Consider the following 26,809-nt stretch of genomic DNA (forward strand, 5'->3'; position numbering starts at 1 on the left):
TCTGTGCCTGTTTCCCATCTGTACAAGGTGGATAATAGTACTTCCCTATCTCGCAGGGTTATTGTGACAATACAGAAATTGAAATGACTGTGAGACCTCAGATACTATTGCAATGACGCCATATAAGTACCCTAGACAGACTGACTGCAGCGCTTAGACTTAGACCTGGACCCCAACGTGTTAAGTGCTGTACAAAACGAAAACACTGTCCTTACCCCCAAAGAACTTGCAATCTAAGTATTTGCTTGCTTTTGAGCATTCACATTTTCAAGCTTATCAGCTCTAACAACGACCAGAAATGTACTTAAAAAAAAAAAAAGCTGAGAGTCTCACATCATCACAGGACTCCGGGAGCTAGGGCTTTAAGAAAACACACATAATAGTGCAAGACTCGCAATAAAATCACAAGAGCTGGCAACACAGTGCGGTATTGTTACGTTGGGGGAGGAATGGGTTGCTGCTTTGACTTTGTAATAGAGGGAGAGCAGGGGTTACGTTCCCGTGTTCCAATCCAGTTTGAACAGGAAAGCCAAGAAGCCACGGTTAGGCTGGCGATGGGGGGAAAGATGGTCCATTGTCACTGTAAGGCAGATACCTTCATAAGTAGGAACGGGAATGTGGATTAAAGCTAGAGCGCCATTGGCTTCCCAGCTCTCTGGAGCTGCTTAGCAATCTACTAGTTTGCCCGTTCCTTGGGACAGTGGCTGTCCTGTTTGTACAGCGCCGAGCACCCCGCAGCCTGGGGCTCTGGCCCGCGCGGGACTGCACAGGGGAGCTCACGGGTTAATGGCCGCCCCTGGGCCGACCTGGCTTCCCGCCGCCCGGGCCAATGATAGAGCCAAGCGGCGGGAAGGCGGGGCCCAGCCGGGCCTTTGTGTTCGAACCGCCCAATGGGGGCGGCCGGCGGCGGGTGAGTGGCAGCCCCGGCCCGGCGGCTCGGGCAGCGTGTGGCAGTGACAGGCGCTCCGCCCAGGCGTGCTGCCCGCCGCGCCGGAGCCAGGCGCCCTGCCGCGGGAGTCGAGGGGCCGCGCGCCCGGAGCTGCGCGGGAACCGGAGCCGGGGCGCTGCCAGCGCCGCCCCGCGTGGGACACAAAAGGAGCCGACATCGCGGCGGCTGGAGAGAGCAGCGGGGCGGGGAGCCGAGCCTCCCTTCCGAGCCAGCCAGCGGCCTGGAGAGCGCCGCAGCCAGGTGACCGTGCGCCCCTCGCCCCGGCCGGGCTCGGCCACCCCCTCTCGCAGGGGCAGCGCCTGGCTGGGTGCCGCGGAACGCACCGCTGCAGGAGGGGGGTCCCGGGCTGGGGAAACTCCGTGGAGCCCCGGAGGGGGGTTCCCAGTTTACTCCCATTCCCAGTTTGCAAGTGACAGCTCCCCCTCCCCCGAGACTTGCCCCCCCCCGCCGGCTCGAGGGGGCTGCCCCTGGCACCCAGCTGGGGGAGTTGCAGGTGCTGCCTGAGCCGCACTAGAATCCGGCTCCCGGTCCCGCTAGCTGGTCATGGGGCGTGAGGGCACCCAGGAAGCAAGAGTTGAGAGGGGCCATTTCTGCAAAGTGTTTGCTTTGACAAGGGGTCGAGTTTATCCCACGCGGGTAACTCTGTTGATCTCAGTGGCCTTAGCTCAGGGCTGAAGGTGGCTCCTTAGCTGCATTTGAAGGATGCCTTGTGCTGCTGCTGTTGGGATGTAATTAGTTTCCCCCTCCCTTTCCCCCAGTGTATCTAGAAGGGAGGAGTTTGGAGGCAGGATGTAAAGGGGAAGGGAGGGGTCAGCACGCACACAACTGTCTGTGCTTCAGCAAGGTGTGGAAAGAGTCTGGGCAGGATGTATCCACAGCGCGGGAGTTGCCAGGGCGTGGGTGGGAAGGAGCCAGATATGGAAGCATCTTGTGGAATTGTGCCAGGTCACAAGGTGGGACTGGAAGTTGTTACTTTGTTCGATTTAACCCAGGCTTTGGCACAGTTCCTGTCCAGCAAGACCGCAGTTAACATGAGGGGTTTGTGCCCATGTGGGTGGCCTCTTAGAGAGGGGAATAAAGAGAGGAGGAATTTACAACCCTATAAACTGTGGAACATAGTGGTGGATTTGGGCCAAGTATCTGCCTCCACGGCTGTGTCACGTTTTGGCTGGTGTGCTGCAGGGAGGCTGCTTTATAGAAACAGGTGCCAGGCAGGCACTTACATGGACGAAGCTTTGCTCATGTGGGCTTCTTTTTGCAGGACATGTGTTCTTTTTCTGTTCACGAGACCTGTAGTCCCAGTCTGAGCCAAGCAGTTGGCTTGTGACATGCTGGAAGAAACAGGCTAATGTCTGCCTGCTGGCTTGTGTAGAAGCTGAGCTAACTTGTGGTTGGAACAGCCTGGGGCACTGGAAATGGAGGTCATAGGGAAGGCTGCAGATGCTGCGTCAGGCCAGTTACTGGACTAGTGTTGATACCCACCTGGCCCCCTAGTGCTGCCAGTGCATCTCGGTCCTGACCCATGGCGTCCCCTGCTAAGTTAGCTTGGCTTTGACTGAGTGGAGATTGCTCAGTCATGCTGAGCTGTTGGGTGGTGGTGGTGTGAGGAGACTGGCTGAGATCCACTGAACTCTCCTCATTTTTGGCATGAGACAGGATTTGAAACCATGTAAGCAAGGGTGAGAGGCCAATGCAATAACCCTCGCCCCGCCCCACCTCCAGGGTAGGAAACCGCCAACCCAGTCTGTTCTGAGCTGCTGCCTTTCAGGCTTTGCCCGTTCCCACGACTCTCAGGTGATGCAATCCTTGAGACCCCAAATTCCAGTGACATCTCAGGGAGTGAGGCTGGGTGAGTGAGGATTGCATCTGTGCATTTAGAGGATTTCCAAGGCCCTTTCCCCTGTCTGCCCCACTGCAGGACATCCCTTCCTCTCCCTCCCAACTGAGTGCACATTCCTGGGGCTACCCCCTGCTCAACTCATTGCCAGTGCCAGGCAGTACCTCCGAGTTCTCACGCTCCCCCATCTCTTTCTGTCACTCTCCCAGGTACCTTGTTGGGTGGTGGTTGTCTCTCCTCTGTCATGTCCAGACGCAGCCAGCGCCTTGGGGCCACCCGCTATTACCAGGGTGATGATGATGGCAGCAGCAGTGGTGGCAGTTTGCTACTGGGTGGCCAGGAGCCTCCCTTTAGGGACAGTCCTTACAGGTAAGAGGGCGCAGAGTGGGGGGCCAGTATACATCATCCCCATCTGCCGCGGGGTTGCCAGGTTTGTCCGTAGCCCAATTTGAAAAAGGTGAGGAGTAAGTTTGCCATAGTGTGAATTTCCACTCCTGAGCCCCAGGTCAGGGGTCACTGAGAATCTGTCCAGAGCGCCTTACCCCATTCTGTGAGAGTGAGGGTTTGTCCCTGAGCGCTCTGCGCTCATCCTTAGAGGGTCAGGGTATTAGGGTCTGTCCAGGGCACTGCATCCACTGGTGGTGAAAGGAGCATAAGAGAAAAGCTACTTTCCTGGCTTTATCAGCTGGATTTCCTTGCTGCACCCTCCCAGGGCTGGCTCTGGGTAACCCCTGTGTACCTCACAATCATCTTCCACCTTATTCCTCCCCAGCAGGCACACAACACTCTCACTTGTCATGCATACTTTAGCATTTCCTGGTCCTGGTCTTGCCCTTGCTCTTGTACCACTGAGGGGGACTGCAATGATCAAAACGGGGGTGTGGGAGCCGGCTGTGCACAGTAACACAGAGCTGAGCTGTCCAGCTTGTGCTGGGAGGGCCCCGGTAGGGGTTATAGGTTGTTGTCAGACTGTCTTCCCCACCCCAGCAACCTCTCCTGATCACAGACACCTTCCAGGAAAACCACAGCAGCTACAGAGGAAGCAGACAGGAAGCAGAGGGCAGGGTGTTCGCTTGAGGGTGGCAGCATGGTGCCTGTGATAGGCCAGAGGTGTGTGTGGAGGGAGGTGGCAGGGGACTGCCCCCAGCTGGGCTCTTATTTTGCAAGGATAGATGACAGCCATTTACACTGTTCAAAATGTGCTGCCATGCTCTGGTTCTCTCCTCACTCAGGCTGGTTTCACTCCAGTGACTTCAGCAGTGGTGTGAGTGAGAGGAGGGCAGGCAGGGCCCCAAGCAGTGTAAAGCCTGACCGGAAGCAAAGCTGGCTCTGGCTCTCCACTTCCCCCCTGGTCACCCGGCACATGTACACGCGGCATAGGAGCGCTCTCTCATTTCCTTGCTCTGGGCAGGACTCTACGGAGGAAATCAAGCAGCATGAAGCGCCTCTCTCCAGTCCCCCACTTGGGACCTACCCCTGCCACCCAGACCTCCTACTACAGTGAGTCTGTGATCAGTGAGTCCTACCTGGGCAGCAGCAGGGGACTTGCTGGTGGGGGCAGCGCGGCCTTTGATGACCCACAGGACAGTGACTCCTACTGGGGTGAGTGCTGTCTCCCCTCGGTGCCAGCTGTACCCTGTCCTGTCACCCGGTGGGGCCCCAGCTCCTCTCCCTGCAGCAACCCTGCTCTCCCTCCCCTTTGATGTGAAAGAAGAACATGTTAACTGCGTCCTGGGCTTCATCTCCAAACTGCGTCACCAATGGGACCCCAGACCTGCCTTAGAAGTGCCCCCTTTGCTGGGAGCAGGGAACACATGAGAGGGAATTGATTCTTCTCAGCTCCTCTCCCCTGGGCTGCACAGGTTGCCAATAACCTGAGTCAGTGATCAGAAAGCCATGCACACGCACATCCCCCCTGGCAATGGAGCAGCCCTGAGTGGAGGAACAGAGCCCCACAGGGGAAGACTGTTGCCCTTCTCAGCCAGTACTGATGGGACACCAAGATTAGTCTGGGGGAATTATCAGGGTAGCAGGTATTGGGATTGCTGAAGATGACGGTAAGTGCATAGGAGTGGGCCTCCCTAGTACTGCGAGGGTGATTGGGCACACCCTGAGTCGCCAGCACCAAGCACACTACCCTACAGAATTCTGTCCCCTCCACCGGCCCACTGTTACCTGGGGAGGAAGAGCAAAGAGGGTGTTGGCTAGTATCTCAAGGGGACTCTGTTTCCTGGACAGGTGGAGAGCTCTCTGCAAGGAGGAGGAGAAGAGGCACAGGAGGTACGGAGTCCAGTAAAATCAATGGGTTGACAGAGAGCAAGACTTATGATACCTATGCCTCTTCATCTGGCTACTCCTCTGAGGATGACTATGCAGGTAGGGGTGGCTCTGACACCCTGAAGGTGGCAGCAGCATGTGTAGCAAGGTTGCCGGGGGAAGAGGCCTCCCAATAGAGACCCACTTATGTCCTGGCTCCATTGCATGGGAGAGAATAACCTCACAACCAGGGCAGGCAATCATCATTCCAGGCTCACCTCAGGCCTGGCTCTGTGACCACAGAGAGGTTGGAGTGGGGTTCCCCCCTCACCTCAGGCCTGTCTCTATGGCTGGGGGGAGAATAGTTAATATTCACTCACTAAGGCGTCAGGGCTCCCCCACTAAATGCTGGAAATCCCACCCGCTATTCCAAAGCTAGTGAGTGAAGACACGAGACCTCACTTTTGTGATATATGGCCTTTTCTTCCTTCCTTCATGCCAGGTCACTCTTCCTTGGACCAGAACAGCGCTGGTTCTGGTTTCAGAAATGCCATCTCACGAGCAGGCTCTTTTCTCTGGCTGGTGGTCACTTCTCCAGGTAAGTGTGAGGCCGTCAGCGTTCTCTGGAGGCAGCATTCTTCCACGCACATTGACGCCTGCCACCCTCTATGCACACACATGCAGTAGTCACAGGTCAAAGGGGTATTTTCTCATGTGCTGTTTTAAAAACAAAACAAAAAACCATGAAAATAAAAAACATGCCCACTAAGGGACTGTGAAAGTTAGGAAAGAGAGATGTGTGTGTTTTTAGGGGACCCAGTACCAGGGCAGGAATGAGGGCATTGTCACAGGTCCCAGGGCTGGAATAGCCAAAGTACTGAAGGCAAGTCTGCAGTCTGTGTCTTTGAGATGGATTATTCTTACTTATCATTTGTTTAGCACCATTGGTGTGCTTGGTCTTTGCAAACCTGAGAGAGGAAAAAGCCTTTACATACCTCAAAAGACATTATAATGACATTTATTTCTATTGTAGTACAGTCCAGGGGGCCCATTAATACTATTTATTTTTATTGTGCCTAGAGGACCAAGTCAGGGCTCAGGGCCCATTGTGCTAGGCGATGTACAAACACACCACTAACAGACGGTCCCTGCTCCAAAGAATTGTAGCCCAACATACTAGGTGCCGTACAGTCTAAATTAGATGGAGCTGCTGGGCTAGATTATGCAGCCGGTGAGCAGGGATGGTCAGCATTCCTAGCAGAACAGATCTCATTCAATGTAGTGGTTTTCTTTCTTCAGGGAATTAATGCCTCCGGGAAGAAGTGCTTTTAAGGAGGGATGGGCGCTTCTGTTTGTGCAGCACCTAGCACAAAGGAGTCCTGGTGCATGACCTTGGGCTCCTAGGTGCTGTGGGGTCATAATAACAACAAAGGGTGAATAGCTTTTCTAAAGAGCAGGGAGAGGGCAAGAACTCTGGAGAAGGGAAGCAGGTGTGCTGGCCAGAGTGCGAGGAAGATACGAAAGGGGCATCTGACTGTTCTGATGCAGTGTGTGGGTCTCTGCAGGCCGGATCTTTGGACTGTTGTACTGGTGGATTGGAACCACGTGGTACCGCCTCACCACTGCAGCCTCTTTGCTGGATGTCTTTGTCTTAACAAGGTCAGTGTGGATTGGAACCAGAGACGGAGGGAAGCAGGTTGGTGTGGATCTGAACCTGGATCTGGACAGGGCAATGGACAGGTGGACGGTGTGGGGTGAGGAATACAAAGTCCCCACAGGGGAGGACCACAGTGAGAGATTCGTGTGAAGGACCCTAGTAAAGCTGTGAGGACAAGGGTCAGTTGTTGTTGTTTTTCTTGTGGCCAAAACTGACCATGGACCCAAGCTGGGCTGTGTGGGTTGAGATTCCGGGTGTAACTTGCTTCCAGAACTCCCCCTTCTCTGCTGCCTAGTACTGTCCAAGTGGATGCAGAAACTTCCTGGGCAAGAGGGCATGGGTAGCTGCCGTGACATCTGTTCCTTGTCCCTCTGATCTCCAGGCGCTATTCAGCTCTGAAGAAACTCCTTCTGCTCCTCCTGCTGCTGCTGCTTCTGGCTTCCATTGCTTATGGTGAGTCATCCCAGGTTGCCAATCTGTTCTCCCTGCCCCCCTCTCTTATGCCCTGGACAGAGTGGCTCTAAGCTCAAGAAGATATCCTGAGCTCTCTGTGGCAATGCGATGATCCCATGAGGTCACAGGAGAGCCTGCATTCCTCTGTGCTGTGCATGTGTCTATATCCAAAGGCCCACTCCCTAAGGCAGGTGCCAGTGAGCAGGAAATGCTTTCACAAAGGGCCAGGATGTTGTGAATTTGGCCCTGGCCCATGTAAATCCAGCATTAGCGCTATGCTTGGTAACCACTGTTTAATATTCTGAACCCAGCCCCTGGGTCCCAATCCCCTGGACTGTGAGGGGATCCAGCTCCAGTTCTGAACGCTACAGCTGACCCTTCACTCCAGAATGAGTGAAACCAAGCCCTCCCATCCAGCCTCCCCTTGTAGCCCTTGGCTTTGTGTTCCCAATTTGTACTTTAATGATCAGAAATAAAACCAAACTGAATTCTTTAAGGTTCAAGCCTCCAGGGTGGTTCAGGTAATTTAATTTTGTGGAGGACTGTGAATGACATGAGTGATAAAATTAAAGACTTTATTTAATATCAAATAGTTAGTTAAAGAAAACAGGCATGCTCTGCCTTTATGCTCACATTCTAAGATGAAATGATGTATCCCGTGGTGATCAGTCCTGGATGAGAAGAATGAGTGTAATCCTTTCTCTGTACCTGGATGGTAGATGGGCACGCCAATCGAAAATTAGCATGCTATCCTTTTTATAATCACTTACAACAACACTCCATTAAGCCTGTCTTTTACCATATCTATATTTCCACCGCCATAATTAAAATACCTTCTACTCCCTCACTGGCTATTTAATATTAGATTCGCCTTTAATTCGTAGCTGCATAAATGCCATACCAGTGACTATCCATATAGGTAACATTTTCCAAAACAATAAAGTTTTTTATTTAAAACTGTTTTGAATAACAGCTAGGACCAGAACATGTTTTGCAACATGACAAAGCTATTTTTAGGAGGAGTGTGGTGTGTGTTTTTTGTTTTTTGTTTTTTGTTTTTTTTGTGGGTGTTCTTTTTTTTTTTTTTTTTTTTTTGGTTTTTTTTTTTTTTTTTTTTTTTTGGGTTTTTTTTTTTTTTTTTTTTTTTTTTAAGCCTACTATGTTTCAGCACATTTCTGTATAACGTAAGCAAACAATCTCAGTGGGCTACACCTTATAGCAGCAGTCCCCGAACTTTTTATGTCACCCTCCCCTCCCCTTACCTGTAATGGACTGCCCCCCCCAGGAGCCGGGGCCGGAAACTGACCTAGGACCGGAGCAGAGCTGGGGGCAAAGCAGGGCTGGGTGGTGCTCCATTCCTGGCCCCTGTGGGAGCTGGCCTGGGCCCTGCTGCACCTCTGGGCACACCCCATAGTTTGGGGACCACTGCCCTATACCATCTGGGTCAGGAGCCGAATTCTATTGCTTTGTCCTAGCTTCAGCATATACAACACTGCAAGGGGGCTCTCTGCTGCCTCTTGTTGTGGTGATGGTCATTGCTGTGAACCGCATCAAAAATAATGCGTACCTGAATGAGAGCAGCCCACCTTACGGTCACTGTGGTGAAGTCACAAGGCCTGTTGTTTGCTGTCTGTTCCCATCTGTGAGCAAACAGTCTCTGAAGCCTGCCGGGGCATTTCTAATGCACCTCCATTTGTGGTCTATTGTACACACCTCCCCTGCCCCCACACACTTTAACCAACCAGTCCCCTTTTTGTGATGCCAGGTGCTTGGTATTTCTACCCCTTTGGATTCCCGATGTTCTACCCTGCCATGTTTTCTTGGGGAGCAGCAAAGCTTTCGCCCCCTGTTGCTGGGGAAGAGGAGGTGCTTAGAGCCGGGGATTCATCTGCGTTATTTCGGGTGAGTGCCAGAGGGATCTGGGGTGAGGGGAGCTCTAGCATTTCTGCTCACCCCTCCTGCTAACGCACCTACCCCTTAAAACCTCCTGCAGCAGGGTTAGGCGGACTGAATGTGCCTGAGGGACTCGCTCTCAAGATTAGAGACAAGCTCCCTCTTCATACCCTGAAAATGAAATATGCAGGGACAAGGGAGACATGTTTAGCCTCTATAGCTCAGTGGTTTGAGTATTGGCCTGCTAAAACCCAGGGTTGTGAGTTCAATCCTTGAGGGGGCCCATTTGGGGATTGATCCCGCTTTGAGCAGGGGGTTGGACTAGATGATCTCCTGAGGTCCCTTCCAACCTTAATAATCTATGATTTCCCTCCTGTGTGCATACAGCCCCCTCCACTAGCTGAGCAGAGGTGCCCCTTTAGTCTGAGATGGGTGTGTGTACCTGCATGCGCACCACTGCCCTCTGCTGGAGTATGACAGAGGTGCTGCCCACTTTTATATAAGTTCTTTCCACTGGCTGAGAGGGGGGCTGCCCTTCAAACATCTCAGCAGTCCAATCCTGCCTGGATTTGTGCACACACTGCTTGTCCCCTGGTGAAGAATGGAGGACATGCTTGTATCTATCCACTCCCTCTGCAGCCTGCACTGGCAGGTCACGGTTGGGTACAGAGCTGCCAGGACAGCTGGGTAAGGCTGCCAGTCCTACATTTGCCACTGTGTGTGTGTGTTTTTTTTTTTTGTTTTTTTTTTCCCCCTTTATTTTTGCCACCCTGGCGGTAAAAGGCAGAGCAGCAAATCCTGTCTCGGTTTCAAACTCTGGAGAAACGTTTCCAGACCCTAGAGGCGGAGGCATCCCGGCTGGAGAAGCTGGAGCTCCAGAGAGGGGTGGCAGCCGGGGGAGGCCTGACACACGAGGCCACCCTGACACTCCTGGAGGGGCTGGTGAGCCGTTCGGAGGCTGCATTGAAGGAGGACTTGGCCCTGCACGTCCAGGTAGGGGAGGTGGGGGCCTCTCCTGGGGAAACCTGGCCTGATCCACCTACTTCTCCTTAAAGTCACAGCCATCTCTTTCCTCCTCGTCCCCCTGGCCTGTTGCTTTGGGATGGGAGTGGGGGGTCATAAGGCTGTTTTGGGGCTGGGGGTCAAGGTGAGTGGGTGGTGGGAAGGGCTGATGGTGGTTAAGTAGTAGGATTGGGGTCAAAGTGGGTGGATGAGGGTGGCATGAGTGGGAGTGGGGTTGGATGTGTTCAGATGAGGGTGGTGGGTACAGAGAGTATGATCTGGGGTGTGTGTTGTGTAGTGGGATAGGGATGGGGCAGCTGGAGTATGGCAGATGTGCCATAAAGGTGGGGGGACAGCAGGTGTAGGGGAGAGGATGAATTGTGGGTGAGGTGGTGTGTGCAGTGGTGTATATGCTGATCTTGCATCTACTCACCTGTCTCCCTGCAGAGTGAGCTAGATGCCATCCAAGGCCAGCTGCAGAAGGATTTAAATGGGCGCCTGGAGAAGATTACTCAGGCATCTCAGGTAAACTGACCTGCCTCTTGAAAGCATGCAAATACCAAAAACAGGGGATGCTACAGTCCAGGAACTTTGCTTCTGTCCAAAAAGAGGTGTCACTGTAGGGAGCAACCGTGCTTAGGGAAGGAGGTGCATTTCACTTCAGTGCCTGCAGCCATGGGACTGCACGCTCATAGGGTCCCGTAAGCTAAATGCAGTTGGACTAGATCAATTCTCGAATAAGGAGACCACCAAGGAAAACCCAGGTGCTGCAGGAAGTGCTGCTGGTGATGCAGCAGGATTTGCTCTTCCCTTGAATTAGCAGGTGTCCTGTGCTGCTGATGGAAACCTAAAACCAGGCCTTGACCGCTTGTGTGAGTCAGGATCTCATACCACTTTTCACAAGCGATGAGGTGTTGGCTCTGAAGAGCTTGTGTGTTCTAGGCACAGTCATATGTTAACGCACAACAACGCCCTTCCTAAAAGGTGGCAAATTCAAAACATACAAGCAATACTTTTTCACTCAATGTCTAACTAGAGCGTGGAACGCACCGCCACAGGAAGTTGTTGAAGCCAAGAACTTAACAAGACTCGGAGATTGGACTCTTACATACTTGTAACAGAAACATCCAGAGTTAGCATAATTAGGAACAGAATTGTTGTAGGGGATACTAACCTCATGTTTCAGGGTTTCAGCCAGTCTCTGAGTATTAGAAACCAGGATGAGACCTAATGATGGGGGCAGATTATCCCATGCATGCCGACTATGGGGTTCTTACACCTTTCTCTGAAGCGTCTGGTGCTGACCATGGTCACAGACAGGATACTGGCTAGATGGACCTGGGGCAGGGCCATATTAACCTTTTGTGGGCCCAGTGTCTGAACTATGGCCCGGCCACCTAGTCTGCCTGCGCTCCAACAGGAGGCCCTGCCCTTGCTTGGGCTCTTTCCCCAGAGCCACTTGCATGGGCCACAGAGGGGGTGGATAGAAGTGAACGGGGCCAGGGCTTCGGCGTGGCGCACAGGGGTGTGATGAGGGGTCTTCTGAGTGTGAGCACAGTGCAGTTGGCACCATTTGTAAACCCAGTACTGACCTAGGGTCTAATCCAGTCTGACAATTCCTGTGTTCCTAGGTGAAGTTGTTAGACACCCTTCCCCACCCATGTGACCAATTTAATTCTGTCATGTTTGTTCCCTTTATACTGCTGCTTTCACAGGAGGTGGAGGCCCGGATGCTCCAGCTGAATTCAGAATGGCAAAGGTAATCCGGCCATCTCTCGGGAGCTATTCAAGTGTAGCTGTGTAGTCATAACACGTCCTCAACCTGCTTGGGCTGATGAGATTTGTAAAGGAGCTGGTAGTGGAAGGCATCTGTGGGATCTCACAGGAATCACTCTTAAGCCTCATCTGGAACCTGGGGCTCCTGGCACATCTACGATACCAGACTGGGAGGGGTTTCAGATTCTGATGTGGTCTGGAAAACGGCAATAAACATGGGCAGGAACCAAGATGAGATTGGACTTAGAGACAAACAAATCAATATGTGGAGGGGAAAGAATCCAGCACGCAGCTAGTGGGCGGGAGAGAGCGAAACCTGGAAAGCAAGGATGCCAAAAGGGAGGTGACAGCAAGGCTCTGCAGCCTGGTCTTGCAGTTTTGAGATGGTGGCAGGGAAGGCCAGCGTGCTCTTTAGCTGCCTGTGCAAAGGCAGTGTGTCCTGGAGCAGGTAGATGGCAGTCAGTCTCTCTCTCTCTCTGTGGCTTTGCCAAGATGGCACCTAGAGCACTGTGCTTGGGTTGGGCACAGAAACCCCAGAATACATTGCTGCTCTTCTCTAAACTGGAGGCGCCATGGGGTAGCTTGCTGCCTCCATGGCACCTAGGCTGCGTTCTGCTCATTTTGCTTGTTTGTTTTTTTTTCTCTCCCTTCTCCCTGCCTCCCCCCCCGCCCCTTTTTTTTTTTCTGTAGCTCAACACAAGAGGGCCTGCAGGGGAGCTTCCAGCAGGAGATGGGCAGGCTGGAGGCACAGCTGGCAGGCCTGAGGAAGGAGCTCACACTCTTGGCATCTGACCAGCAGGCGGTGGTGAAGCACGTGGAGTCACTCCCAGGACAAATCAAGGGAGTGCGGGAGGACGTGAGTCTCGGACCTCAGCCCATCCCCTTAACAGAAGTCCCATTTTTCCCATTCTCTGCTAAACTGCGATGTGGGAATGTCTGGATGATGCAGGACTGTGTGGTCCAACCATATGCTAGGCACCTCTAGGTTTGATTTTTTTTTTTTCCCCTCCCCTCCCCCATCTCTCCACACGAGCTGAACGCTTCCAGGAGGGGTGGCCTTTATTTCTGCCACAACCTGGGCACTGGTAGGGGCGGTCCTCACGTATCCGGTATCATCCAAGGATGGAGGCTTCCCTGCACGTAAGGGTCTGTAGGCCAGACTCCTAGAGCCCGTCTGTGGTGTTGCTTGTTTGTCATGCTCTGCGGTGCAGACTCCCTCTCCTGGCCTGAGCTCTTTTCCTTGGTGGTTTCAGGTGGAAGCACAGTTCCCCCGGTGGATCAGCCAGTTCCTATCACAGCCTGGGGAGGGTGGAGTGGGCAGCCTGGTTCTCCAACGTGAGGAGCTACAGGATCAGCTCCAGAAGCTGGAGCGCAAAATCCTCGTCAGAGTCTCTGAGGACCAGAGGATGTCTGCACGGGATGCCACGGCTAGCATTGGGGTAGTGCTACAGCAGGAGGGAGTCACAGGTGTGACCGAAGAGGTGAGGCCTTGCCTGCTCAGCAGCTTCCTCTGAGTAACTTACTTGGCTTGGGGGTTGTGGCATGGCACACTCGAGTGTCAAAGCAGCATCAGCCTGTTTGAGTGTGTCAGGCTATCTGTGCATGTATGCAGACGTGGGGCAGGCCAGCCCTGAAACCCTTACACACTTGCATACATGGGGTGTGTCAGGGCATATGTGACACAAGCTGAGGCACCATGTGTGTGCTCATGGTTTGATGTGATGGGTACTGTGTGTGTGTGTGGGGCTGAGCTGCTGTCCCTAGCATGCACACAGGTGTGCATATATGCCAAGCCTGCATGTGTGGCTGTGTGCCAGAGCAGGTGAGGCTGTGAGGATCAGGGGTTTAGAGCTTCATATATTTTCTGACCTATTTATTGCTTTTTTCTTAGTCCCAGAGCCCTGAAAGTAAATTGGATTGGGTTGCCAGGGACTCGCTTTGGTTGTTTGTAAATCACAAAACTGATAAACATTTTATTAAACCCTCACAGAGAAAATGAGGAGGCAGGGTGTGGAGTCAAGTCACTTATAGCCTGAGTTTTTTTCAGAGGTGCTGAGAGTTTGCAAACCCCGCACTGAAGTCACTGAGTAGTGGGGGCTTGCCACCTTTGATAATCAGACAATGAAAATATAAAACTCTTAAAGACATCTTTAAGAGGAAGGATGAGCTTGTGGCTCAGGCAGTGGATTGGAACTTGGAAGATCTGGACTCAGTTCCTAGCTCTGCTACTGAGTCCACTTGTAACCTTTTAATTGTTTCATCTCTTTGTGCCTTAGTTCCCTCTCTGTAACATGCAGATGATATTCCCCTTCCCACACCCTTTTTCTGTCTTGTCCATTTATACTGTAAAGTCTTTGGGGCAGGCATTGCCTTGCTATCTGGGCCGGATTAATTCTCCTGTGAGCCTGCGCCTGTTAGATTTTTATGGGGACCCTGTATACAAGTCTATCCTAATTTAAAAAAAACTATCACAATTATGGCATCGAGGCTATTAACGCTATACAAAACTTGCCTTTTAATTAACACAAAGCCTTTCTGTGGTTACATTTCAGTTTTAAAATATGTAGAATATAGTTAATTCAAAATAGCCTACTTCTTACCTTAGAATAGCTGTTATATTAGTTGCTTTCTGGGAGGGAGTTTGGGTGCAGGAGGGGATCCTGACCTGGGGTTGGGGTTCAAGAGAGGGTGCAAGGTGTAGGCTCCAGCCAGGAGGCGGTGGCTCCTGGCTGGTGGTGCAGCAGGGGTCAGGCAGGCTGCCTGCTTGCCATGGCCCCATGCTGCTCCTGGAAGCGGCAGGCTGCTGGCAGGTTTCTGCATGCCCCTGAGGAGAGGGGGATTGTGTCTCCGTGTGCTGCCCGTGGCTGCAAGCGCCACTCCTGCAGCTCCCATTGGTCGGTTCCCAACCAGTGGGAACTGTGGGGACAATGCAGGAGTGGGGTACGGGCACAGCACATGGAGCCACTTTCTCTGCCAGGGGCCGCAGAGACGTGCCAGCAGCTGACAACTTCCAGGAGCAGTGTGGGGCCAAGGCAGGCAGGCAGCCTGCGTGAGTGCTCTGTTGCGCCGTGGAACTTTTAGCGGCCTGGAGATCACGGTCAGCTGGCAGAGGCTCCAGGATTGACTAGTTGATTGCAATTGCTGGGTTAGTGACTATTGAATTGTATATAATTTATTTTTGTGGGGACCCCCCCCCCTTAGCCTGAGGCCCTGGACTGCAGCCCCTAAAGCCCCTGCGTTAATCCAGCCCTGCTTGCTATGTGTGTATATAACACCTAGCACAATGGAGGGTGGGGTGCAGGCTCAGGTGGCGTCTGGAAATGCTAGTGTAATACAAATAATTAATAACAAATAGAGAAGGAATAAGAGTTTAAAAACTTTACAAATAAAGGGAAACGCCCTGGTTTGAAAGTCTTTTTTTTTTTTTTTTTTTTTTTTTTTTTTTTTTTTTAAATAGTATCCTATGTCTTTGGGGGAAGGAAAAAGTGAGTCCATTTTAGGTGGTAGCTCTTAGGTTGTGGTGTTTAAAGTTCCATGCTGTTTCTTAAGACAAACGCACACTAAAAGAGGAGATAAAAGAATAGCAAGAGGTAGGAAATGCAGCCGTTGCTCCCTCTTGTTCTTGCAGATCAGTTGGTGAAAGAGAACATGTGGGAACCTAAGGGCTAGTCTACACTGGCAACACTAGAGTGCTGCCACGGCAGTGCTTTAACGCGGCTTGTGTGGTTGTGGCAGAGTGTTGGGAGAGAACTCTCTCAGCGCTCTAAAAAGCCCACCTCCATGAGGGGCATAGCTACCAGCTCTGGGAGTGCGGCTCCCAGCGCCGGGGCACTGTCTGCACTGGCACTTTACAACGCTGAAACTTGCAGCACTTGGGAGGGTGTTTTTTTTTTTCTTTTCACACCCCTCATCAAGAAAGTTGCAGCGCTGTAAAGTGCCAGTATAGACAAGCCCTTAGGGTCACATCTCTGGAGGGGCTCAGGACCCAGCCATGGTTGATGGGAGGGGTCTCGCTTAGATCCTGTTTGGTTTTTGTTTGTTTTTTGTTTTTGTTTTGTTTTGTTTTGTTTTGTTTTGTTTTGTTTTGTTTTGTTTTGTTTTGTTTTTTTTTTTGCCGGATCTGGCCAGCACATCTTACAGGATCAGGAGAAAGGAAGCCCAGCAACGTGATAGTAATTTCCCAGTGTGCCACAGTGATAACCATAATGGTTATGCTGGTGATGTGGTGGTTACTGGGCACCCTGCCACTGTGGATGAGCTGTCAGGGTCTTCCCAAAAGAGACCTATCTGAAAGGGACGAGGTCATCACGCTATCACGGTTCTTGAGCCATAACAAGCCAATATTCGCTTGTGTTTTTTAGATGCTGTGTCTCATTTTTTAAGATGATTCTGGTCTGTGGCTGTAACAATTCAGTGGCCTCATCTGAAGCCCATAATCAGCAGTTCTTTTAGTTCCAACACTGTTCGCATCACTTCTGTTCTGTGACTTTTCAGTGGTTTTAGACAACATGCTTGGGGTGCAAATGGCTTCCCTGCCACCTTTTGCCTGCTTGGGCAAGTTGGCGTTTCAACCAATGGCAGAGTTCAACCCAGGTGTGTGTGTGTGTGTGGCTGTATTAAAAATGCGTGTGCATAGGGACAAATGTATGTGCCAGGTGTTTGCGTGTGATGGGCTGCATGTTTTGTACCTCACTTGCATGTGCTGACCATTGTGCATGTTGGTGTGTGCACGCAGAGGCTGCACCTACAGATGTGCACGTGGGTGTGTATTGGGATTGTGTGTGTGCACATGTGTGATCAGTTTGTCTCTAGCGTTTGCATTCAGCTCTGTTGTGTCCTTTACTCCTTGTTGCAGCAAGTGCACCTCATTGTGAACCAAGCCCTGAAGCGCTACAGCGAAGATCGCACTGGAATGGTTGATTACGCCCTTGAATCAGGGGGTAGGTAAATCAGTGGCCGCCTCGCCTCGCCTCCCTCCTCCAGTGGCCTCAAAGTACTGAAAGGGGGTGTCAGACTGAAGACGCTCACTGTGTTAATCAGAGGAAGGACTTACTAGGAGACAGCAAGTCCTGACAGCTTAGCGCATAGCCAGGCACCTGGGCATGTGAAGAAGGAGGGTATTGGACTAGCTCTCACGCATGCAGAGCATTACAGCGGGACTCAACTGGCCAGCCCAGCCTCACCAGACGAGAGTCCGTGTACGGCACAGCTTGTTATGGTTAGAGTTCAGCCCTGCCCCTAGGATGGTTCTTGTCTATCGCCCCATGAGCTGAGCTGGAATATCTCCTCCCTGCTCTGTACGTTATGCTCTGTTTGGTGTCTTACCTTCCCCAGGGGAGACCATAGTTAGATATACAGAGAGGGCATAACTTTTTTGTCACCTGGTGAGGATGCTGTGGTCTCACGTGTTCTTGTTTCCCTTTCAATCTCAGGGGCCAGTGTTATTAGCACCCGGTGCTCAGAAACCTACGAGACAAAGACGGCACTGCTGAGTCTGTTTGGGATCCCCCTGTGGTACCATTCTCAGTCTCCACGGGTTATCCTGCAGGTAGGCACCGAGCTGAGTAAAGAGGTGTCCGTATTTACCCCTGTGAACTGAGCTGGAACTTCCTGCCACTGTGGACTATTTCCCTGTCTGTTGCCCCAGAGTGAGCCCAGCTGGATAGTTCTCATAACACCTCCCTTGACCCCGTGATTTAGCTGATTCCTCATTGGTGCTCAGACTGCCATCCCATCACCCTTGACTCATCTCCTCTCCTGTCGCTACAGAGTCTCCCGTGCTCTGAAGTCACACTTCCTCCATTTCATTCCCTTTCTCTGGGTTCGCACAGTGTAACTATCAGATATGAACATGGGGCTAGGGATGCCTCCCTGACAGCATGTGCTACACAAGATGCCTGTCCTGGCGCGAGGAAGGGGGAACATGGGAGTTAGGTGACAAACGGCACACCTGATCTTACCTTAGCTATGATCACAGCTGGGTCTTCAAACTCTGGTATGCACCCACTGACCTCATTTGTGGCTTTAGTTCAAAAATCAGGCTGTAAATGTCCTCAGAATTTCCATAGCAGACTAGGCACATGCTCCTTCCAGCCCCCTGTCCTGGCCCTGACAGCATCCAGTGCCAGATCCTCCAGAGAGGTATAAAAAGCACCATGTCTGAATGCAATGCTGTAACCAGAGGAAGACCTTTCTTCCTCATCCCAGCTAGTGAACTCTTTGTTGTGAAGGCTGAGGACTGACAGCACTTGTAATTGTTAATAGAGCTGGTTAGTGTCACTGCAGATGCTACACCACTTTCTCTGTGGCAGTCAGGTTCTGGGTCAGCTCCTTTAAGTCATTCTGCCAGCTGAGGATAGGCCAAACCCTCTCCTGCCCTTGATCCAGAACCAGCCCCAGGAGCACATCTGTGTCTTCATCCCCTCAGTAAGAGTGGGTTTCACACCATTCCAGGCTAATGGTGACTCCTTTGCAACATCTTAGAGGTAACTTTGTGCCACTGCAGTGGGGCAAAGTGACCTGGGGGTGGGCTGAAGATCAGACCCAACGTTTTCTTCGTGTCTTGCACTGTGGTGTGTTTAACAGTTGCCATGTTGAATTCCAGAGGTGGCCGCACTTCCCAGGAGGGTGAGGGATCCCAGCATAGCAGCTTGTAAAGTGCTTTGGGTCGAAAGGGCCTAGAGAACTGCGTGAGGTGATGATTATTACCGTTACCTAAAGCTGGATTGGTTTTGTGTTTTTTGTGTGTAGCCGGATGTTAACCCTGGGAATTGCTGGGCTTTCCGTGGATCTCAGGGCTTTGCTGTTATCCGTCTGTCCAGCCACATTCGCCCCACTGCTGTGACTCTGGAGCATGTCCCAAAAGCCCTCTCGCCCCGGGACACCATCCCCAGTGCACCCAAGGACTTTGCCATCTTTGTGAGTGTCTCTCTGCACAGAAATGGGGGGTAGAGGAGGAAAAGACTGTGTATGGGAAGGGGACACAGGTGGTTTTGGGATCTTGCTGTTCTTAATCACCCTCCAGTATTGGAGATGAGGATGTTTCCTTGCCTCAGAGGTGGTCTCTCTATGGGGGTGCTGCAAGGGGCTGGTGTGTTAAGCCAAGGGATGGAGTGTTGTGGAGCAGGGTGAGATGGGGAATATGGGGAGGGGGTATCCTGTGGAAGGAGTCAAGATGAGCCAGAGGTTTAGTACATGGGAGGAGGAAATGTGTTGGGGAGGGAGTATATTGGGGAGAGGAGGACTGAGACTGAGTACCTGAGGGAGGAGATGATGTACAAGGGGAAAAGGAATGGAGTTCATGGGGAAGTGGGGGAAGAGGGAAGGGAGGGTTTAACTGGGGGTCCATATGATGTGGGGACATTTTACGGGGGAGGGAGGCAATGGCTGGGGGTACATGGGGAGGGGATGATTTGTGGGGAGGCGGGTGGGATGGGTATGTGGTTGAGGAGGAGGGTGAGGGTACAAGGGGAGGGAAGGGCTGTGGATGTGTAACTCTCAGCCATAGGTGCTGGAACTAGGGGTGCTGCCGCACCCCCTGGTTTGAAGTGGTTTCTATTGTATCCTGGGTTTACAGTTTGGTTCAATGGCTCTCAGCACCCCCACTATACAAACTGTTACAGCGCCCCTGCACACAGCCTTGTCCCCCCACTGCTCCTGCATGTTCCCTGTCCTCTCACTGCCCTGTTTGTTTACTTTGGCATGGGGAGCAGGAGTGGAGTTTAACTGCACTTGTCTCTGTCTCCCTTTGGGCACTCTGATCATCCCATGTTCCTTCTCTGTCTGCATCCTCATCACTCCACCCTCCCTTTCTAACCCACCTTCACTTGGTCTCACAGGGTCTGGAAGAAGAAGGACAGCAAGAGGGCATCATTCTCGGACAGTTCACATACGACCAGGATGGGGATCCCATCCAGACGTTTCGCTTGGAGGTACGGAGGAGGAGTGGTAGGACCCCAGGGAGCTCCCTGGATACTGAGCCAAGGAGGAAAGTCCAGAGAGTCCCGCACCTCTAGTATTTAGAAGCCAGTCGAAGTGTCCTCACACAGGCCGTGCCCCTGCCAATGCCATTCCCTCTGCTGTGCCAGGGTCTCTTTCTGGAGCTCTTTGGATGATGTGGTTTGGCCCAGTGCATTCCCAAATGGGCCCATTGCTGGCCACTGTCTGAGGTACAGTAGGATGCAAGGATAGGTGGGCTATTGGCCTGATCCAGTACAACAAGGGCAGGGAGACTGGATTAGACACTGCAGCATGTGAACTCCAGGATGTTTTGGCTACTGACTCGGGAGGAAGCTTCCCAGGGTTATGATGCTCCTTGCCACTACCTGCCCTTAGCGAGAAGCCGTCTTGTTTGTGCCTGCTGTGCTTCAGCTCCCTGAGCCAGCAGCCTTGGGCCCACAAGCATGGACTTCCAGGTCCTCTCTGCAGGCTAGTGCTCAGTGCATTCCCTGCAGTATCCAGGCCCTGTCACTGGACACTCTCTCAGTAATAACCAGGTTTGCTGTACCAGAGAGACTGTGTACACACAGCTTGACTGGCCCAGGTCCTTGATGATAACACCACACTGGAATCTACTTACAGCGAAAAACAAATAGGTTTATTTACAAAAATTAAGACTGAAGAGAGAGTGAGCAAGGATATTAAGAATGGGTTAACACGCTTCTTAGTATTACTTGAACTCTGACGGGCTGAAATCCTTATCTAAAACAATTCTTCACCTAAAGCAACCTCTCAGCATCACTAGCCCACCATCCAACTTTCTTGAATGCAAAAAGCGCTGTCCTTTTTTGCTTCCTCAGTGAAGGATGACAAAATGTCTTTTTGTTTCTCCTTCTATTTCCCCAAACTCATTGTTTTCTCCCCCAAGGACAGAATAACTCCTGTGGTTCCCTTCCTTGGGTGTTGGCTCCAAGGTATCTTCTCATACTCCTGTTTGAGTTCCCACTCCCCTCCACCACCTATTTTTCTTGTTGACTTTCATATGTAAGTAAATAGGGTTTCCACTGCATTGGTTTTCCATTGCTTGATTTCCATCACAGGGAAGGATAGGTGAATAGACACGCTTTGTCTAGCAGAAAACCTGTTTATCTGCTCTGCCTGGTTGCAAACTTTAAAACATAATTTCAGTGTGTATATGTAACTTCTTAAATATCATCAATACATACATTTTACTATGATATTAATGACCAGTAAGTTACCAGCTTTCATTTAATACCTTACAAGACACTATTTATGGATAAATGAATACCAGGAAGGCAGTATGTTAGGTGTAGGGAGTTTGTCAGGCCTTGCTCTCACAGGAGTTGCTGTCACAGAACAGTGAACCCTTTAGCAGTTGGCATGGAGGGGGTCTGAGGGTCACACTGACCCAGACCTCTGGCTGGGCTGGCTTAGAGAGGTGACTTTCCTTTTGGGAAGGCCCTCTGGACTTGAATGGATAATGCTGTAACCTCTTAATAGGTTTCTTTCTGAGCTGTCCTGTAGAACTGAATAGCAAATTCTCCTCCTGCTGTAGAATTCTACAGGAAGGATCCAAAGCCTACAGAGAAGTTCTCATTCTCTAATTAATATCAATGGCCAGACCCTCCACCCCACTCTGTTTGCACTGCTGTGATGACACAAAGCAGCTCTAAAGCTGGCTTAGCCACCCCTGAGGATTCCCCCTGCATAGGGGACCCCTTTGCTGGTATAGAATCACTATTGTGGCTCCTATGCCCCAACCCATTTTTGGTCTCCCCTGGTGTGGGGATGTGGCCTGGGAGAAGGGTCCTGGTGGTGCCACGTCTGTATCTGGATGACCCATGAGTGGCTGGGGCACATTTTCATCTAGATCATCCCTGGTTGCTGGGGCAGCCTGGGGAGACCACTGGATAGGACTGATGCGGCCCCTGGATCCTGGTTCTGCAGAGATGACTTAAAGCTACTTCTGCCCCCACCCTTTCCCCTCTGGTCTTGTGCCAAGCACAGCTTTGCAAGATGAGAGGATCTGGCCCATTTAAGTTCGTAGAGTACTTTGAATAGGACCCTATTGGTTCTGTCCCTATTAAATTCTGAGGGTGAATAGGAACTCTCTAGGATGTGTGAGAGTGAAGACCCCTCCTGAAATCAGTGAGGAATCTGTGGGGAACGGGCTGATTCTTGCCTAGAAATGGTGTTTCTGCAGAGAGTGACCCAGACTATGAAATATCTCCTCTCTTCTTTGTTCAGGGTGAAGATGTGGGCACGTTCCAGGTGGTGGAGCTACGGATTCTGAGCAACTGGGGTCACCCGGAGTACACCTGCATCTATCGCTTCCGTGTGCACGGGGAGCCAGTCCACTAATCTCTCCGTGGCTCTCCCCTGCCCCCAGCTGGCTACCTCAGGTTCTGCGCCGGCCGCAAGCGACAACCATGGCAGAGAGAGGTTGTCTCCAGAGAGAATGGCAAGCCGGTTAAGGAAATTCTTTTTGCCGCTTCTCTCAAGTCCCAGGGTGAGAGAGAGGTGAGGGAATGACCACCCTTGGCAAACCTAGTCCCCCATATGCTTTTCTGTGCTGCCACTTCCAGAGGGAAGAGTTTGTATTGGGTAGGGGGGAGGGGGAGGGATTTTAGGGTTCAGAAGGTGGTGTGATGGGAAATAAGGCTCCAATCCAGGTCAGGCCAGACATTTTTTAATTTTATTTTTAAATGAGTCTTTGCAGTCCAGACTCTTCCCCCACCTCCCTCTTCCTAGCCCCATCCCTTCCAGATGTTAAAGAAGACTATAGCATAGTGTCCCAAATTTTATGAACAAACATTATTATTATTATTATTATAATACAGTGGGGTGAAGGTGTGATCTATTTATGGCATCGTTGGCTGGATAGGCGCCATCTGAATGTCAGAGGTTGGAGGGAGGGTGGGCACATGACCAAATAATTTTGCACTATTGTCCGTTTCCTTCCATTATTGGATCAGTGGTTTGTTTTAGTTAGACCCAGTGGCTAGCTTGCCATGGGTTGAATTTGGATCTCATGACCCTGGAAAGTAGCTAACAGGCATGTTAGCAGAGGGAAATAATAATGAGGACACACAGACCTGTATTAAAGGGTTAATATATTAGCAAAAGACTGAGGTTTTAGTCCTTGAGGGAGATGATAATCTAGTCTCCCTGGGACTGTGAAACAGCCTCAGCAATGCAAACCTTGCACTCAGGTCAGTGTATTATATAGTCATCAAGAAACACCTTCCCTTCCATCGCAGCTGAGTGCTATTGGATTTCACCAATATGCAAGGCTGTGCCCAGAGAGGGAGATGGTCCTGTATTATTCCCACACACATGTGGTGTTCTCACATGTAAATCCTCCAATTAGTGCTAAACATTCACAAGTCAAAATGTCGGTGTAGATGTCCTTTAGAACTCTTCCCTCCCCTCCCCCCGGCACTGTTTTTAGTAATAATGAAGGATATACTTTTCCATGCATGTATAATTAACCTATAGAACTTTGTATCACAACGGATACCACTGAGGCAAATCACTTAGAATAATGAAGGGCTAGCCACTTAGAGTAGCACTAACTAGAGTGAAATGGCCAGGGCTATTTAATCCTCAGGCTTTGAGGTTTGAACTGATCAGTAGCTAGGTTCAGGAGAAAATTTCCCTCCATGGGTGCTGCATGATCAGATGCCATGGCCCACAGTTGGAGATGGAGTACTAGGCTCCATGGTCTGGTAGCCTGCCTGCTTTTGCTTTTGGAAAACCCTAGTCAAAATTATAACAGTCTGTGGTGGGTGTAAAAATATATAATTACACCCCCACTGGTTTATGTACATCTGTATATAAGCAACTGTACATAGGGGGGGTAGAGTGTAGGCTGTAGTTATCCAGACATGCGGGGTTTGTTGATGGGGACACAAGGCAGATATGCGAGTATTAGTGTGATCACGGGAAGTGGCACAAACCCTGCAGGATAACGGGGGATACGAGACAATATTATACAAGCTTTGGGGATAACGAGCCTGACAGCTCTGATGTGGGGCGAGGGTGGGGAAAGACAGCAGGCAGAGCAGAGGGTGTGGTGCCAAGGCTAGTTGAAGGGTGCTGTGACACAGAGCTTGTGGGGATCACTGGAAGTAGGGGTGGTGAGGTAAGCCGGTGCAGCTTGGTTCAGATTAGTAAGGATCCTGCTGCCAGGCCTGCAAGGGAGAGTAGTAATGGTGGTAGCAGTGGTTCCAGGAGGGGGCTTGTGGCTGAAGCTGGGACTGGCCTTTTCCCTCAGGGGAAGATTGGGCAGGTCCGTGTCACAGCTGCCATCCTGGGCTGAGGCAGTGTATGGGGATGGTTGGACAGGACACAAGTGGGCAGGGAGGGGCTGACAACTACCCCTTCCCATGGATTTATCTGGGAGCAGGGAGACAGCACCAAGGCAGGAATGGCCCCTCTCACCCAGATCCAAAGCCACAAAGACCTCCCCAGGCTTAGTGTTGTTCCCAGCTGGCAAGAGGAGGAGGGGAGAGGGACCTGTGAACAGGCTGGCTGGAGCCTTATAGTGGGTGTGGTGGTGAGATTATCAGCTTTGAGCCACAGGACAGAGTAGGAGCTCATATTTGTGGCCTTCAGAAGGTAATGTGGCTGCTCAGAGAAGGGTTGTGTCTCTCTCTAGGTTTTGGCGAGCATGCTCTGTTCTTACTTCAGCTTATGTTTTGAATTGGTTTTTACGTATCCATGTTTGTCTTCACTTTATCTGAAAGAAAAGCCACGGGCTCACTTTGTATCAGCCCCATTTGAGGCTAGCACCCCCCCTCCTGAATTAAATTGGGGCTGTGAGCTGCAGAGAGTACTGAGCACGGATTTTTGCCAGATTGTCTCCAAAACCTGTTGAAGTCCAGTAGGGCTGGGATGGTGTGAAGGGGACTCCTTTCCACAGCTGGCAATGGGCTTTTTCTGGCCCACGTGTCTTGCCTTAAATCAGCCGGAGAAGTCAGGCAGTCCTCTTGATCTGCTCCTCCATTGCTTCATCAAGCATGTGGCTCTGATGCATGTGCCCATAGGGATTGAGGGGGGGACAGCACCTCCCTTTGGAATCAATCACCACGCTCCTAAATTGGCTGCAGGGGGTGGTGACTGGGTGACAAATGGCTCCTACACCAGATGCTGATTGCCCCATGGAAGTGCATGTCCCGGTCCCTAGAACTCAGCGTCCACCTGCAAGGAACTTGGACTGGCAATTGAAGATGGGTTGACCAGGGCTTTACAAGCCCCTAAGAGCAGTGGACCTAGCCTCTGGTGCTTCTTTAAAATCTGACTACTGAACCAACCCTTCCCCAACATCTAGGCATGTTGGAACAGTGATGAAAGGGGAAAAGGTTCATTAACTTTTCCTGTGCTCCAAGACCAGCTGTCAGATTGTAGGGCAGAAGGTGTTTAAAATTGCTGCAACTGCAGCCCTGGCTTTTATCAACATGCCAGGTAATCATGGTACTAGATGCAGAAGATGAGTACAGCAAGGTGGTAATAAGTGGGGCAACATCTGCTAAGGCAGAGCTTCTCTGTTTACTCCCCTTGAGCTGCTTCACTTATCCCCCTTTCTCTCTTTCTTTCTCTGTGTGTGTACCAGGAAAGTGTTATAAATTAACCTTAAGCAAACCAAGCTGGGCACAAGCAGATTAATCTGTATTTAATTCTGTAGCCTATTGCAAATGCTGCACTGTTTTGTTTGTTTTTTATCTACAGACTGTAACTTATGCCTATGCAAAAAAAATCCAAGACAATAAATTATGTCAAAACAGTTGAGATTTGTAGACATTCCTCTAATGTGTTTGCAGTTGGGAAGGATGGGGGCAGAGCTTGGACTGAACTCATTTTCCACTGGGAGTAGAGAGGAAGAGACAGAGCTAGATCAGGGGTAGGTAACCTATGGCACGGGTGCCGAAGGCAGCATGCGAGCTGATTTTCAGTGGCACTCACACTGCCTAGGTCCTGGCCACTGGTCCGGGGGGCTCTGCATTTTAATTTAATTTTAAATGAAGCTTCTTAAGCATTTTAAAAACCTTTATTTCTTTCATAAGAGAATCGTTTAGTTTATATATTTATATTTATGAAAGGCTACTCTTAAAAAATGTTAAATGTATTACTGGACCGATACCTTAAACTCAGGTGAGATAAATGAAGAGTGGCATGCATTTTCGGAAACTAGATACGAGCAGACTGTACAGAAGCCTTCTATAGCATAGACAACCTGAAAGAACAACGGATCCACTGGCCATTAATACACCTCAGTAAACCTCCAAACGCATCATCAGGGTGCTAAACATCTGGAATGATCCCACATCTTCACAGGCTTGGTAGCAAGGCAGTCCCGACAAGACAACCTGCAACCTGAAATAATTCTCACCAGCCAACTGCACGCTACCTTAGTAACTCTAGCTTCAGGGAGGAAACCAATCATGCGAAAAAACCCCGGATGCCACTCTGCCACAATTCTACAAGACGGCGACTACCATGCACAGAACAGCAGATCAGCCACACCATCACCTGTTCATCCTGCACGTCCTTCAATGTAATATATGCAGCAATGCTCCTGCTAGTCACTCGCAGACTGGAAACAGTTCTCGGAAGAGGGATAATTGGCACACAAATCAGATATTCGAATTGGCATATATACCAAAAAGTAGAGAACACTTCAATCCCTGGCCACATTTATAGGACTTTCCTGCAGCAAAAAAGACTTCAGCCGACAACTCAAAGAGAACTGCTGGACATTATTCATCTGCACATTTGAACACATCAGTCAGGACTAAACAGAAGACTTGTGATGGTGCCACTACAGAACCAGTTTCTCCTCCCTTGGTTTTCACATCTCAACTGCTAGAACAGGGCCTCATCCTCTCCAATTGAACTAACCTCGTTATCTCTAGCTTGCTTACTCGCATATATATACCTGCCCCTGGAAATTTCCACTACACTCATCTGATGAAGTGGGTATTCACCCACGGAAGCTCATGATCCAAAACGTCTGTTAGTCCTATAA

At 50.9% G+C, this 26,809-nt stretch overlaps 1 protein-coding gene across 1 annotated transcript; it reads left to right on the forward strand.

The window, feature by feature from the left end:
* The first annotated feature begins 938 nt into the window (after positions 1 to 938).
* SUN2 (Sad1 and UNC84 domain containing 2) lies at positions 939 to 25,570 on the forward strand. Its single transcript, XM_032792100.2, has 18 exons — positions 939 to 1,189; positions 2,996 to 3,155; positions 4,198 to 4,388; positions 5,025 to 5,162; positions 5,545 to 5,640; positions 6,608 to 6,701; positions 7,082 to 7,152; positions 8,918 to 9,054; positions 9,829 to 10,038; positions 10,495 to 10,572; positions 11,763 to 11,806; positions 12,514 to 12,679; positions 13,077 to 13,304; positions 16,679 to 16,763; positions 17,256 to 17,371; positions 18,574 to 18,741; positions 19,662 to 19,754; positions 22,030 to 25,570. The coding sequence occupies exons 2-18, from the start codon at positions 3,031 to 3,033 to the stop codon at positions 22,141 to 22,143; spliced, it is 2,154 nt and encodes a 717-aa protein (XP_032647991.1). The 5' UTR covers positions 939 to 1,189; positions 2,996 to 3,030; the 3' UTR covers positions 22,144 to 25,570.
* The last annotated feature ends 1,239 nt before the right edge of the window (positions 25,571 to 26,809 follow it).

This window comes from Chelonoidis abingdonii, chromosome 1 (assembly GCF_003597395.2).
Source record: "Chelonoidis abingdonii isolate Lonesome George chromosome 1, CheloAbing_2.0, whole genome shotgun sequence".
NCBI lineage: Eukaryota > Metazoa > Chordata > Testudines > Testudinidae > Chelonoidis > Chelonoidis abingdonii.